Below are 15,108 nucleotides of genomic sequence, written 5' to 3' on the forward strand. Positions count from 1 at the left end.
TTGCCTTATTGTACTATTGATATTCTGTGTACGACTATGGCTTTTCTCTGACTCTGATTCTGCTCTATGTTTCTATACTTCTGCCCATCTGATCTAAGTTGCCGAACCTCTGCCTGAATCATTACTATTCTCTTGCCTTCTGATTTTGTACTGAACCTGCCTGTCTGTTGCTGAACCTTACCTGTCTGACCCTTCTACTCTCCAGTGAGCCCTTGTCACTGGAGAGGTGCTCTGATAGTACCCACCAGCCCCTCTGGTGAGGTCTAGCTAAACTATCTAGTTACTATTGTTGGTAGTACCCACCAGCTCCTCTGGTGGGGTCTAGCTAACTATTTAGTTACTGTTGCTGATAGCGCTCACCAGCCCCTCTGGTGTGGGCTCTTAGCTACCCAGCTTCTATCTACCGAGATCCAAATGGAGACGTCATCTGAGCAGTCCTTTGACCCCCGTGAGATAGAAAGCTGGAAAGATTGGGCCTCTATATTGAACCCATTCCAGCAAGAGGTTCCTGAGGGGAAACCAGATGGGGTTCTATTTGTGCCACTACAATTTAGATTCAAAATTCTCCATATGTTTCATACTCATAAAAATGCCGGTCACCCTGGTGTGGCCCGCACTCTGGAGTTACTGGACAGATGTGTATCGTGGCCCTCTATGGTGTCTGATTGTAAAGACTTTGTCGGTAGTTGCTCTGTGTGTGCTAGGAGTAAGTCGTCCAGACGGGCTCCTGTGGGTACACTACAGTCACTTCCAGTGCCAGAGCAGCCATGGACCCACTTGTCCATGGACTTTGTGGGTGAATTGCCTAGGTCTGATGGGAAAACAGTCATATGGGTGGTAGTCGATAGGTTCAGTAAGATGGTCCATTTTATTCCCTTGGACAGACTCCCCACTGCACAGGAACTGACGGAGCTCTTCATTCACCACATTTTTTAGATTACATGGGATTCCAGAGAATGTGGTGTCAGATAGGGGAGTCCAATTTGTTTCCAGATTTTGGAAGGCCTTTTGTAATCATTTGGGTATGAATCTATCATTTTCCTCCGGCTACCACCCACAGACAAACGGGCAGACCGAAAGGGTTAATCAGGCTCTAGAGCAATTTCTTAGGTGTTACGTGGCAGAGGCTCAGATGGATTGGGTCAAATTTCTGCTCTTTGCAGAATTTGCCCACAATAAGTTGAAGTGCGCTTCCTCGGGATTCTCCCCTTTTCAGGTTGTAACAGGAAGATCGCCAAAGTTCTCTCCTCTGCCTGTGGTCTCATCTCCTCTCCCGGCTTTGGAGGAGTGGCAGGGAACACTAAGAGAGATCTGGGAAATGGTCAAGATTAATCTAAAAAAAGCTTTCGCTACCCAGAAAAGAAAAGCAGATAGGAGACGCTCTGTAGAGTGGAACTTTGCACCGGGTGATAAGGTGTGGTGTCTACCCGGCACTTGGTCTTAAAGCAACCTTCTGTTAAATTGGTGCTAAATTTATAGGGCCATACTCTGTATCCAACAAAGTCAATAACGTGACCTATGTGGTTGCACTTCCGCCCAGCATGAGAGGTGTCAAAACTTTCCATGTGTCCCTTTTGAAGCCCCGCCGTGCATGTGGATTCCTTCCCCCCCCCCCCCCCCCTGTGGTGATTGATGGGGAACCGGAATGCGAGATAGAGCTGATTTTGGATTCTCGGGTGGTACGTAACTCCATACAGTACCTGGTTCATTGGAGGGGGTATGGGCCAGAGGAGAGATCTTGGGTACCAATTTCTCGTATGCATGCAGATAAACTCAGGGAGGACTTTCATAGATTACATCCTGACAGACCAGGTGGTTCGTGTCCGGAGTCCACGCCTAGAGGGGAGGGTACTGTAACATCCCCTATGATGGCGGCTGCGGGTACGCAGGATACCTCTGCAGCCGCCTTTGTTCTCGGTACTGAGGCCTCATCCGTTCCGCTGGCATCTAGCATGCCAGGGACGGGACTGTCAGTTGCTCATAGGATCGCTGTCTCACGTGGGCGCGCGTGGAGACAGTAATTTAATGCTGGAAGAAGGCGCGTCAGCTGACCTGCTGGTCGGCTGACGTCAGGAGAGACTCACGGCGCCCGGATTGGCTGATTGGCAGGGGCGTGGCTGTGGGCTCTCCTCGCTGCTTCATAAGCGTTCTCCGCTCACTTGCAAACTGCTGTTGCGAATATGTCAGTGTTAGCGCTCAGACCTTAGACTAGTTCCGGTGTGTTTTGATCTGGGAGGAAACCAGGGATTGCACACAAGACTAGGATTATTGCCTTATTGTACTATTGATATTCTGTGTACGACTATGGCTTATCTCTGACTCTGATTCTGCTCTACGTTTCTGTACTTCTGCCCATCTGATCTAAGTTGCCGAACCTCTGCCTGAATCATTACTATAATCTCTTGCCTTCTGATTTTGTACTGAACCTGCCTGTCTGTTGCTGAATCTTGCCTGTCTGACCCTTCTACTCTCCAGTGAACCCTTGTCACTGGAGAGGTGCTCTGATAGTACCCACCAGCTCCTCTGGTGAGGTCTAGCTAAACTATCTAGTTACTATTGTTGGTAGTACCCACCAGCTCCTCTGGTGGGGTCTAGCTAACTATTTAGTTAATGTTGCTGATAGCGCTCACCAGCCCCTCTGGTGTGGGCTCCTAGCTACCCAGCTTCTATCTTGGTTAGTACCCTCCAGCTCCTCTGGTGGGGCCTAGCACAGATTGGTTGCAGATAGTACCCACCAGCTCCTCTGGTGAGGTTTAGTCAAACTATCTGCCATTTCCTCTGGTAGTTCTCTCCAGCCCGGCTGGTGAGATCTACCCTCTGCTGTTGCACCAAATACTATTGTCACTACATCTTTGCTTTCTACACTTGCATTATTGGTGATACTGCAGATCACCACATAATCAGGTATAGAGTCTGCATTATTGGTGATTCTGCAGATCACACAATCAGACGGCTGTGTTGCTACACCAATACGTTATACAATCGTTACAGTTCATATCTGAGTGGTTCGTTTCTGATCCGCTCAGCAAAGCACTGCCTGTACCATTTTCTTAGCGTTTTTGTTCAATGGAAGGTATAGGGAAATCGCAAAGCACTTGAAACAGTGCTTTGCATAGCGATTTCCTGAGCGCTTTCATGAATAAATGCATTGTATTTATTCATTTCTGGGTGAAAGAGTTCACTTCCTGACTGACGTCAGGAAGTAAAAAAAATGGAATCGCTCTGCAAAAGCGCTTACAAAAGTGCTTTATACAAAACCGAAGCACGCAGGTAAGATCCAGGAGGAGAAAAATGTGCCAACAATCTAAATTCACTGGCGTCAGTGATTTAAATTTTAGATGTGAACAAGCCCTTAGAGAATGTAGGCAAATGAACAACTGAACCATCCTTTCACAAGAGTGTGAAGTCAATAGAGAAATTTTGACTGGACTGACAGGACTGGATTAACTAAAAATGGGTTATATCAGACCACACAAAACCGTATAGGATTGTAAATCTGTGGCTATGTGATTGCAGCTGTTTACATCATCCACAGCAAGAGTTTTTATTTTATTTTTTTTGGGTGGTTGGACAAAACTACAATCACCTACCTCCTAATTTACTGATCTTTCAGCAATCCCCATTATGTTCCAGTTTGACCTCGGGAAAGGCCGCAATTTTTTTTTTATTACATAATATCAGACAGTTTTGTTTGTTTGTTTGTTTTTGTAAATCCAGTACAGGTTTTTAGGATTACTTATTGTATCTCCTCCTATTGGAGATCTTTGGGGTAAGTCATGCCCTGGGTCTCCATTTTAGTGAATGGGTGCTGTTACTGATCTCAGACTCTGCACTTTCTCGTGGCTGGAAAGATTCAGCTTTTTTCTTACCTGTAGTTAGATGAGGTATTATCATTTTTTTTTTTTTTATAGTACACATGTCCTTTGAAACTCTTGCATATGTTATATGGCAGGCTCTCAAACAAGAGAAGAATGTCTTAGAATACCTCAGTTCACGTGAAGTAAATCACAACTTGCCTCTTCTACTTGAATGACTTGCTTTTGGAAGGTGACTGTAAATATACTTATCAATACCACAAAAGAAAAATACACATAATAATGTTAGTAACATAACTATCTCTAATTACTTGGCAGCAGCATCTGTTGGGTCGAAGTCTATTTCTTCTTTCATTTTTGTGTCTCTCCTAATTCTTCTAAAGTGAATCTTTAAATTTATTCCAGCTGTCGGAATTCAAATGAAGCTCGAGTTTTTCCAAAGAAAATTTTCGATTGCCAGCAGACAGGTAAGTTAGAATCAGATGTTGGCTTTGTTTTCTTGTTGCATATTTATGTGTTATTTTTTTCTCATTTCATTTGCATTTCCTTCTTCCTCTGTAATAGTGGTGTGATAAACAAATGGTTAATTATATCAGCAATCTTCTGTTGCATTTCTCTCTGACAAAGTCTGGCCAAAACAAATGAGGTATGGGTTTCATGTAGCACAGTCAGGTTTAAATATAAGGCAAGAACACAGCTGAAGACATTTTAAAAAATTAAAGCTGGGCCACAGCAGGTAAAAATATGTTTATTCTCTCAAATGTGGCTATATTTGTATTATAAAAAGACCAATCTTTCTTCTAGAAATAATGTGGTTTTGCGTGACAGAAGGGAGATTACAGAGCTGGAACCATTTGTTTCCTATAGTGATAAGTGAACAATTCACATGTAATGGCAGCACATGTAATAAGGAGTATATGATGACTGTGTATGTAATGTGGAGTACATGAACGTCACACATGCAGTATAAGGCACGTGGAAACATAAGGCATATGCTATTTAAAGCTCATGATGGTATTATATTTTCATGTCCATTAACCTCCTGAGCATTACGCCGCTCAAGAGGTTTTGCAGCCTAGAGTCCCCCAGTATAATTTGAACTGATCCCATGCCTGTAAAAGCTTCAGCAAGCACTAGGCTAGCTAGTACAGATGGTCCGGCATCCCCCCGATTGCTGATGATCCCACCGATCGCCTGCTAATACATTACCCAGCCTGGATCCAGCGATCAGCGCAGCCTCCCCTCTATGGGGAGGATCGCACATGACGTCATGCGCAGACCCGATCCTCCCCATAGAGAGGACTGGAGATGTGCATGAAGGTTGCACGATTGCTGGATCCAGGCTAGGTAATGTATTAGCGGAGGATCATCAGCAATCGGGGGATGCCAGCCACCTGTACTAGCTAGCCTAGTGCTAGCTGAAGCTTTTACAGGCATGGGATCAGTTAAAATTACACTGGGGGACTCCTGGGGCGAGCCAGCGGTATGCCCGACACAATGTCGAGCATACCGCTAAGAAGGTTAACCGGCCTGCGCAAAATGCAGCTATTTTTTCTAAATTAAAGCCTAATACACATGCTAGATTAAAGTAAGCTGAGGTGGCCAATAACAACCGCCTCAACCGATAATCTGGTGTGTACAGTGGCTCCTGACCAGCGACCACCGCTCAGCCAGTGATCCGCAAGGCAGATTAACTCAGATGACTATTTTGTGTTCAATCTACCCAACTCATTATGTCAAATATACGCCACTCGATATATTGGTCCTCCACGTCACTGCATTGAAACAGAGCACGTAGTCAGCCTCCAGGCTGGCATGCATCAGTTCAGCCTCAGACCAGCAATGATCGGGTCCTGATCCCCATTGGGCTACCAGCATCAAGAGCGTATACGAGCCTTAAAGGGAACCTGAGATGAGAAGGGTCTCAGGTTCCATACACACCTGGGGCTTCCTTAAAGAGAAACTGTGCCCAAGGATTGAACTTCATCCCAATCAGTAGCGCTGATACCCCCTTTCCCATGAGAAATATTTTCCTTTTCTCAAACGGATCATCAGGGCAGGGGGCTATGTATGGCTGATATTGTGTTGAACCCCCCCCCCCCCTTACACAGTGTGATGTCAGTACCATAGTGCTGACATCACACTGTGGGAGCTTTGTTGCATTGTAGGAAATAACAGCTGTTTTCAACTGCTAAAAAAGCAAGCAGCAAGCACTGACATCACCTGCCAGCAGTAAAAATGTCACCATGTGATAAATGTCAGCGTGTAAATCAGGCAGAGGAAAGATTTTACAATGGGCAAACACTGACTAAATTAAGCACTTTTGTTCGTTACGTTATTTTCACTGGCGTTCCTCTTTAAGCCCTGTTAGGCCCGCTCTTCCCTCGTCATCTTCCCATGTGGCTCCAGTCCCTGGCAAGTCAGCCTGGCCGAGTTGTGCTTAGTTGTGCATACGCAGCCCGGCCAGGCACGCTCCCACATTGTGCTCCCATCCCAGGGAGCATTCTGCACCTGCGCAGTACTACTGCACAGGTGCAGATTGCTCCCAGGGACGGGAGCATGACGGGCGAGCGTGCTTGGCCAGGCCATGCATGAGACTTATCATGTCCTCTTTTCCTATCTATACCTATGCACATGGATGTCAGTCACACATTTAACTGACCACAGTGCATAATTGCAAATGGGTTCACAGGATCGCAGCTGACTGCACACGATTGTGCAAGTGTACATGCAATCCTGCATGTCCATGTTCTGCCGCAATTTAATGTGCGTGTGCATGCACATTTGTGCATGCACTCTCATGTCCACGAATGCTTACATGAATGTTCTTGATGACTCTCAAAGCAGCACTGATTGGTGCAAAGGAACATCCCTGAATCTCATGTCTCCCTGCCACGTTGCTCAATTGTGAATACCTCGATCGTGGCTGCTTAAGTATGATTTTGCATGTGCATATGCGATCTTGCTTGTGCATACTCTGCCGCAGGTCCTTGTGCATGTGCATGCACTTTCATGCATACACTCTCATGCACATACACGCTTGCATGGACGCTAACGGCAACTCTCAAAGCAGCACCGATTGGTGCAAGGGAATATATTCAATCTGTGCCTGTTTTTTGTGAATGATCAATGTTGCAGCCAATAACAGTGATCATTCTTAAGGTGGCCACACACCATACAATTTTTTAAATATCTGTTCAATTTAAGAATTGCAATCAATTTTTCTGACTGATTGTAACATTTAAAAAATATGACCAATGTACCACACACATATGTTTAATTTTTCCCCGATTATGATAACAATGATTGGATTGTCAATTTATTAATATACAAACCCTAGCAATTTTGTCAAACACCATACAATCTTTAGAGAGGTTGAAGAAAAATATTGGGCATTCCGGATCAATAAAAATCAAAGAATTCGGGAGATCCGATCGTTTTTATCGAATTGCCGTAAAATCGGATCATTTTGTTGTATCGTGTGTCGCCACCTTTAGGCTGAACCCGACACATACATCATGGAAAGTACTTTAACAAACAAACAAACAAATGAACACAGAACATTTATATTGCGCTTTTCTCCTGGCGGACCCAAAGCCCCAGAGCTGCAGCCACTAGGACGCGCTCTATAGGCAGTAGCAGTGTTAGGGAGTCTTGCCCAAGGTCTCCTACTGAATAGGTGCTGGCTTACTGAACAGGCAGAGCCGAGGTTCGAACTCAGGTCTCCTGTGCCAGAGGCAGAGCCCTTAACCATTACAATCCCAGCCACTTTAAAGATCCAGCACACATCCACTGAAAAGCAATAAGTGCAAGTTCATAAAAATTGCCAGTAATCGTTTTCCTTATTTCAGTTGCTTCACTCTGTTCAAATATTCAGATGTTATCCACCACCAGAATTACACCCTGCACGAAACAGACTCACCGGACATCAGTGAGAGCATAAATCCAGGAGCCTCAGGGTCCTGGTACCGATGTCTGTACACAACTCCAGATAGTCAGTCTGGACTTGTATTTCCATGCTTTAGATCAGCCTTTTTCAACCTTTTTACCCTGGAGGAACCCTGCAAATACATTTTGATCTCAAGGAACCCCAGCAAGTAATTTTTGGATCTCAAGGAACCCCTGGCATGGCCTTCAAAATCTGGTGTGGCTGTTTGTCACTACCCCCTAACACAGCACCATCATTACAATGTCTCCTTATTCTAATGTTTTTTATTAATGTGCTCATTATTATTCTGACCCCCAATTTAGTAGTTAGAGTACCCCCTATTATAATGTGCTCTTTATCATATTCCCCCCAACCAGTGGCGTATCTAGGTCATATAGCGCCTATGGCAAACACTGAAATTGCGCCCCTCCCCCGGGTCAGAGTCGCCCCTTATAGAAACAGCATCCTTTCTCATGTACATTTGTATTTTGCCACTTGATATTGCTACAGTTACTTTTTTTAAATATCTTTTTCCATCCCTGTACTCTATTCTAATCTTAACCTTTCCCCTTTTAACACTTAACACTAATATGTGACATGACTATGTACTCTGTAAAGTGCCGCAGAATATGTCAGTGCTATATAAATACATAATAATAATATGGTAGGACATTAGACTATGACTATGGTAGGATTAGAGTGTGAGCTCCTCTGAGGACAGTCAGTGACATGACTATGTACTCTGTAAAGTGCTGCAGGAGATGTCAGTGCTATATAAATACATAATAATAATATGGTAGAACATTAGATTATGACTATGGTAGGATTAGATTGTGAGCTCCTCTGAGGACAGTTAGTGACATTACTATGTACTCTGTACAGTGCTGCAGAAGATGTCAGTCCATTATAAATACATAATAATAATATGGGAGGACATTAGACTAGGACTATGGTAGGATTACACTGTGAGCTCCTCTGAGGACAGTTGGTGACATGACTGTGTACTCTGTACAGTGCTGCAGAAGATGTCAGTGCTATATAAATATATAATAATAATAATAATAATATGGTAGGACATTAGGGCAGCATAATGGTGTAGTGATTAGAGCTCTTGCCTTGCAGCGCTGGGTCCGCAGTTCGAATCCCAACCAGGTCAACATCTGCAAGGAATTTGTATGTTCTCCCCGTGTCTGCATGGGTTTCCACCAGGCACTCCGGTTTCCAAAAACATACAGATAAGTTAATTGGCTTCCCCTAAATTGGCCCTAGACGAAAATACACTACAGGATACATACATAGACATAAGGGATTAGGGATTAGATTGTGAGAACCTCTGAGGGACAGTTCAGTGACTAGACAATATACTCTGTACAGCATTGCTATATAAATCCTAATAATAAATTGCAGTAGGACTATGGTAGGGTTAGAGTGTGAGCTCCTCTGAGTATAGTCAGTGATATGCCTATGTAGTCTGTAAAGTGCTGCAGAAGATGTCAGTGCTATATGAATACTGTACATTTGCAGAGGGTGAAAGATAGTGATTGAGATGAGAAAATAGATTGTTGGCAAACAAAGCAAGACAGAACAGGTGGGCAAAGAGATTATGGGAGAGACATCAAGTAAAGGAGTAGAGAAAGTGAAAGGGGTGAGAAGGGAGGAAAGTGAGAGATAGTACAGTATTACATCACTTTAAAATTGCTATAGTGCTAATTGTTTGTCAGCCATTGTTATTCTCCAAGCATATTTTATCTGTGCATGCCCATTTTCAGAATAAAATAGTGCTGCCTTTACAGCCCCCTCTCCCCTCCAATACCACACACTCTGCAAGGAAGAAAAGTCTGCACCCACAGTGACTGCTCATCACATTCTTGTCCCCCTGTGAGAGTCACAGTGCAGCCTTCACACAGCAATAACAGGGCACCCTGCCAGTGCACTATTCACACACTGCAGCTGACCAGACGCTGCCTGGAGAGTTTATGCTCCATAGAGATATTAACAATGCTCCCTTTTCCCCCTGTACAGGGCTAAGCTGCGAGTACTACTCCCCATCCTGCATGTCCCAATCCTGCATGTATCTGCTTAGCTCTCCTCCCATCTCCACTACCATGATGCCGAGGGGAGGGGCTAGCAGATCTGTCATCCTGGGACCTGGAGGAGGGGAACAATACTGCAGGCAGGCATAGAAAGCTCTGCTGGTCATCCACCTGTGGAACAGTGAGAAGATTCAGTCACTTGCCTCCCAAGTCTCCATCTCTCTGCAGCTGGAGCGAAGGAGCCCCGCCATCCTGCTCAGCGTGTTCCCCACAATCCTTCTCCGCATGTTTCCCTGTCTCTGCACGAGCCTTCAGAGCTCAGTGCACTATCCTTCGCCTGGAGCTCCCCCTAGTGGCGCCTCCTCTCTTTTCTCTCCCCCTGGACAGAACGAGCAGCTGACCAGCTTTGCCTGTGTGTTTCCTCTATCGGAACACATACCAGGCGTCTTCAGTGGCACAACAGGGGTGCAGGCATGGCGCCCACAGTGCTATTGGCGCCCATAGCACTTGCCATGCATGCACCCTTCTACATACGCCTCTGCCCTCAACACTCACGATGGGGAAAAATCCCAAGGAACACCTGCAGAGTACTCAAGGAACCCTGGGGTTCCAGGGAACCCTGGTTGAGAAAGACTGCGATGCTTTGCATTTGATATACCATATAAAACAATTACATGACAGTAATAAAGCTATAATCAAGCACCTAAAGGGTAAACACAACACGCAGCACCGCACAATACAGCCAGACAGAACACTGCTGATCCTCACATCACATTATACACACAGTATGGTTCTCCGGTAGTGTGCTCGTCGTTATCCCTGTACTGTGTGTATAATGATGTGAGGATCAGCAGAGTTCTGTCTGGCTGTACTGTGCGGTGCTGCATGTTGTGTGTTCACCCTTTAATTTTCATAATGGTGACAGTTGTGGCCTTTTTTAATTAAGTCTAGTATCTTCTAGGGCTTTACAAACAAATGTAATGAATGACACTAAGAATTACTGGAAAAAGGCCAATAGTGCACTTTGTGTATAATGGATTACTACTAGTGTTGGGCGAACAGTGTTCGCCACTGTTCGGGTTCTGCAGAACATCACCCTGTTCGGGTGATGTTCGAGTTCGGCCGAACACCTGACGGTGCTCGGCCAAACCGTTCGGCCACATGGCCGAACTAAGAGCGCATGACCGAACGTTCCCCGAACGTTTGGCTAGCGCTGTGATTGGCCGAACGGGTCACGTGGTTCGGACCCGAACGCGCTCTGATTGGCCGAACGGTCACGTGGTTCGGGTAAATAAATACCCGAACCACGTCATATCTCCGCCATTTGTCTGTGGGTTTAGCTTTGGGTAGGCAGGCAGGGTAGTTCGCGCTCCAGCCACGCTAGCCAGGGTCCCCCCTGTCATTGTGTCACTGCTGGGAACAGTAGTACACCGCTTGCTCAGCCACACTATATAGCATTCTGTTTACTGCCACTCTGTGTACCTCGCTCAGCCACACTATATAGCATTCTGTTTACTGCCACTCTGTGTCTGCTGGGAATAGTAGTACACCGCTTGCTCAGCCACACTATATAGCATTCTGTTTACTGCCACTCTGTGTACCTCGCTCAGCCACACTATATAGCATTCTGTTTACTGCCACTCTGTGTCTGCTGGGAATAGTGGTACACCGCTCGCTCAGCCACACTATATAGCATTCTGTTCACTGTTCTGTGTCTGTTTGGAATAGTGGTACACCGCTCGCTCAGCCACACTATATAGCATTCTGTTTACTGTTCTGTGTCTGCTGGGAATAGTGGTACACCGCTCGCTCAGCCACACTATATAGCATTCTGTTTACTGTTCTGTGTCTGCTGGGAATAGTGGTACACCGCTCGCTCAGCCACACTATATAGCATTCTGTTTACTGTTCTGTGTCTGCTGGGAACAGTAGTACACCGCTCGCTCAGCCAGAGTATATAGCATTGTGTTTACTGCCACTCTGTGTACACCGCTCAGCCAGACTATATACCATTGTTTACTGACACTCTGTGTACACCGCTCAGCCAGACTATATACCATTGTTTACTGACACTCTGTGTACACCGCTCAGCCAGACTATATACCATTGTTTACTGCCACTCTGATTCTGCTGGGAACAGTAGTACACCGCTCGCTCAGCCAGACTATATAGCATTGTGTTTACTGCCACTCTGTGTACACCGCTCAGCCAGACTATATACCATTGTTTACTGACACTCTGTGTACACCGCTCAGCCAGACTATATACCATTGTTTACTGCCACTCTGATTCTGCTGGGAACAGTAGTACACCGCTCGCTCAGCCAGACTATATAGCATTGTGTTTACTGCCACTCTGTGTACACCGCTCAGCCACACTATATAGCATTGCGTACTCTGCCAGTCAGTGTGTATATTGCTGGGATCAGTAATACTCCACTCACCGTCAACCACTATATGAGCTCAGCATGAGTTCCCCAGAGACCTCCGCTGTGAGCAGCACTCCCAACAACAGCAACAGCCAACGCCCCACGCAAGCTATAACATCCACCCCAGCAGCCAGTGGTCAGCAGCAGCCCTCCCCGGAGGAGAACGTTGTGTCCATCAGTCCGTCGCCAGAGCGATTAATGAGGGCTGCCATTGAGGAGATGATGGGGCCTGATGTGGAGGAGGAGGTCTGGCTCAGGCCAGCATCCCAAGTTAATGTTGAGGACGATGAGGGGTCTGTGTCTGGGGATGTTGGGGTGGCAGAGGTGGTGGGTGGGTCAGACTCAGGAGAAGAGTTGTATGATGAGGATGATGATCGGGACCATCTGTATGTGCCTCAGAGTCCGACCCCGGAAAACATGTTGTATCGTGTGTTTAGGTACTAAAATCTGCGTTCCCTCCCAGTAGTGTTGGGCGAACAGTGTTTGCCACTGTTTGGGTTCTGCAGAACATCACCCTGTTCGGGGTGACTATATAGCAGACTATATAGCATTGTGTTTAATGCCACTCTGTGTACACGGCTCAGCCACACTATATAGCATTGTGTTTACTTCCACTCTGTGTCTGCTGGGAACAGTAGTACACCGCTCACCCGCCACTGTATAGCATTGTGCTCTGTGTCACTGCTGACAATAGTGGTACACCGCTCACCCACCACTGTATAGCATTTCTGTACTGCCACTGTACTGCTGCCAGTCAGCGTGTACTTTAAGGATAAGTGAAATGAGGAAGAAATCCGGTGAAAGAGGGAGGGGCAAGGGAAGAGGTGTTTCCCCTGACGGTTCACGTACAGGCCACAGGGGAGCACCCAAGAAAACCCACTCAATACTGCCCATGTTGTCCAGGACAACAACCCTCACAGATCCAAAAGAACAGGACCAGATAATTACTTGGATGACCTCTCAAGCGTCCAGCAGTGGGTTAAGCAGCACCAGCACATCACGCACGAGGTCCGAGTCCTCAGCCAGTTAAAGTCTGGGCTTTCTTTGAAGACTGCACTGAGGATGTTACCATGGCGATTTGCAAGGTGTGCAAGACCCGCCTGAGCAGGGGGAAAAGTATTAACAACCTCTCCACCACCAGCATGAGCCGCCACATTCTATCCAAACATCCCACTCTGTGGGCAAACGCGGCAGGACAGGGTACCACCAGCAACACTGCCTCCCTTGGGTTCACCAGACTCACCACCAGACCCGCCTCAGCAGCAGCAGTAGCCCAGCCATTGCGTGGTTCACAACATTCACAAACATCAGACGATGCTGACACTGTCACTTTCCGGACTAGTGCTCTTGAGGTCTCCCAGTGTTCATCAAACACAACAACCAACAGCCCTTCGGTGTGCAGCGCTACGGTTGAGTTGTCTGTCTCTGAGATGTTTGAGCACAAGAGGAAATTGCCAGCAAATGACCCCCGGGCCGTGGCAGTAACAGCCAGCCAGCATAGCCAAGCTTCTGGCCTGCGAAATGCTGCCATATCGAGTGGTGGAGACAAACAGCTTCAAGGGCATGATGTCAGTGGCCATCCCACGTTACGTGGTTCCCAGCCGCTACCACTTTGCGCGCTCTGCAGTGCCTGAGTTGCATGAGCACGTGGTCAGCTAAATAACCCGAAGCTTGAAGAATGCCGTTGCCTGCAAGGTTCACCTCACCACTGACACCTGGACGAGTGCGTTCGGCCAGGGTCGATACATCTCCCTTACCGCGCACTGGGTGAACCTTGTGGAGCCTGGCAGCGATTCCTCACCTGCTACGGCGCGGGTGTTGCCCACGCCGCAAACAGCTGGATAACAACAGCAGCACCTACCTCTCTGACTCCTTCTCCTCCAACGCATCTCAAAGCTGTACCTCATCCGGAAATGCTAACCCAGCACCAGCAGCAGTAGGATCGTGGAAGCAGTGCAGCACAGCTGTTGGCATGCGTCAGCAAGCGTTGCTGAAGCTGATCTGCCTTGGGGATAAGCAGCACACAGGGGAGGAAATTTGGAGGGGAATAAAGGAACAGACGGATTTGTGGCTGGCACCGCTGGACCTGAAACCGGGCATGAAGCTAGACACCTGGCACGAACTGGCAATGTACGCAATAGAGGTGCTGGCTTGCCCGGCAGCCAGCGTTATGTCGGAACGCTGTTTCAGTGCTGCCGGAGGCATCATCACAGATCGGCGTATCCGCCTCTCCACAGAAAATGCAGACCGTCTGACTCAAATTAAAATGAATCAATCCTGGATTGGAAACGACTACGCAACACTCCTGGACCCCAACCAAGTAACATGACCGATGAACATCTGGGATGGTTTAGCGTTTCCGGTCCCTGTTTATTGAACCTCTCATCTGTATTACATTTATGACTGCATGGCGGCAAAAAGCATTGCTGCTATATCCGCACGCTTTTTGTCCTCATGCAAGGCCTGGGTTGTTGTGTCTCACAAAGCGTGGCCTTCTCCTCCTGCGCCTCCTCCTGTTCCATCACGTGTGCTGCTGCTGCTGCTGCTGCTGCTGCTGGGTTACCGTTGCCGGTCCCTGTTTATGGAACCTCTTATCTTTATTACATTTATGACTACATGGCGGTACAAAGCATGCTATCCGCACGCTTTTTGTCCTCATGCAAGGCCTGGGTTGTTGTGTCTCACAAAGCGTGGCCTTCTCCTCCTGCGCCTCCTCCTGTTCCATCACGTGTGCTGCTGCTGCTGCTGCTGCTGCTGGGTTACCGTTGCCGGTCCCTGTTTATGGAACCTCTTATCTTTATTACATTTATGACTACATGGCGGTACAAAGCATGCTATCCGCACGCTTTTTGTCCTCATGCAAGGCCTGGGTTGTTGTGTCTCACAAAGCGTGGCCTTCTCCTC

General features: G+C 47.0%; 1 protein-coding gene across 4 annotated transcripts in view; it reads left to right on the top strand.

Moving 5' to 3' along the window:
* Positions 1–15,108, top strand: part of CACNA2D3 (calcium voltage-gated channel auxiliary subunit alpha2delta 3) — a 1,137,695-nt gene that overhangs the window by 805,719 nt on the left and 316,868 nt on the right. For all 4 annotated transcript variants that reach the window (XM_068253668.1, XM_068253670.1, XM_068253669.1 and 1 more), the window contains one exon: positions 4,221–4,282. In XM_068253668.1, the coding sequence (XP_068109769.1) occupies positions 4,221–4,282 (62 nt within the window). The remainder of the gene's footprint in view (positions 1–4,220; positions 4,283–15,108) is intronic.

Source organism: Hyperolius riggenbachi, chromosome 9 (assembly GCF_040937935.1).
Source record: "Hyperolius riggenbachi isolate aHypRig1 chromosome 9, aHypRig1.pri, whole genome shotgun sequence".
Classification (NCBI taxonomy): Eukaryota; Metazoa; Chordata; class Amphibia; order Anura; family Hyperoliidae; genus Hyperolius; species Hyperolius riggenbachi.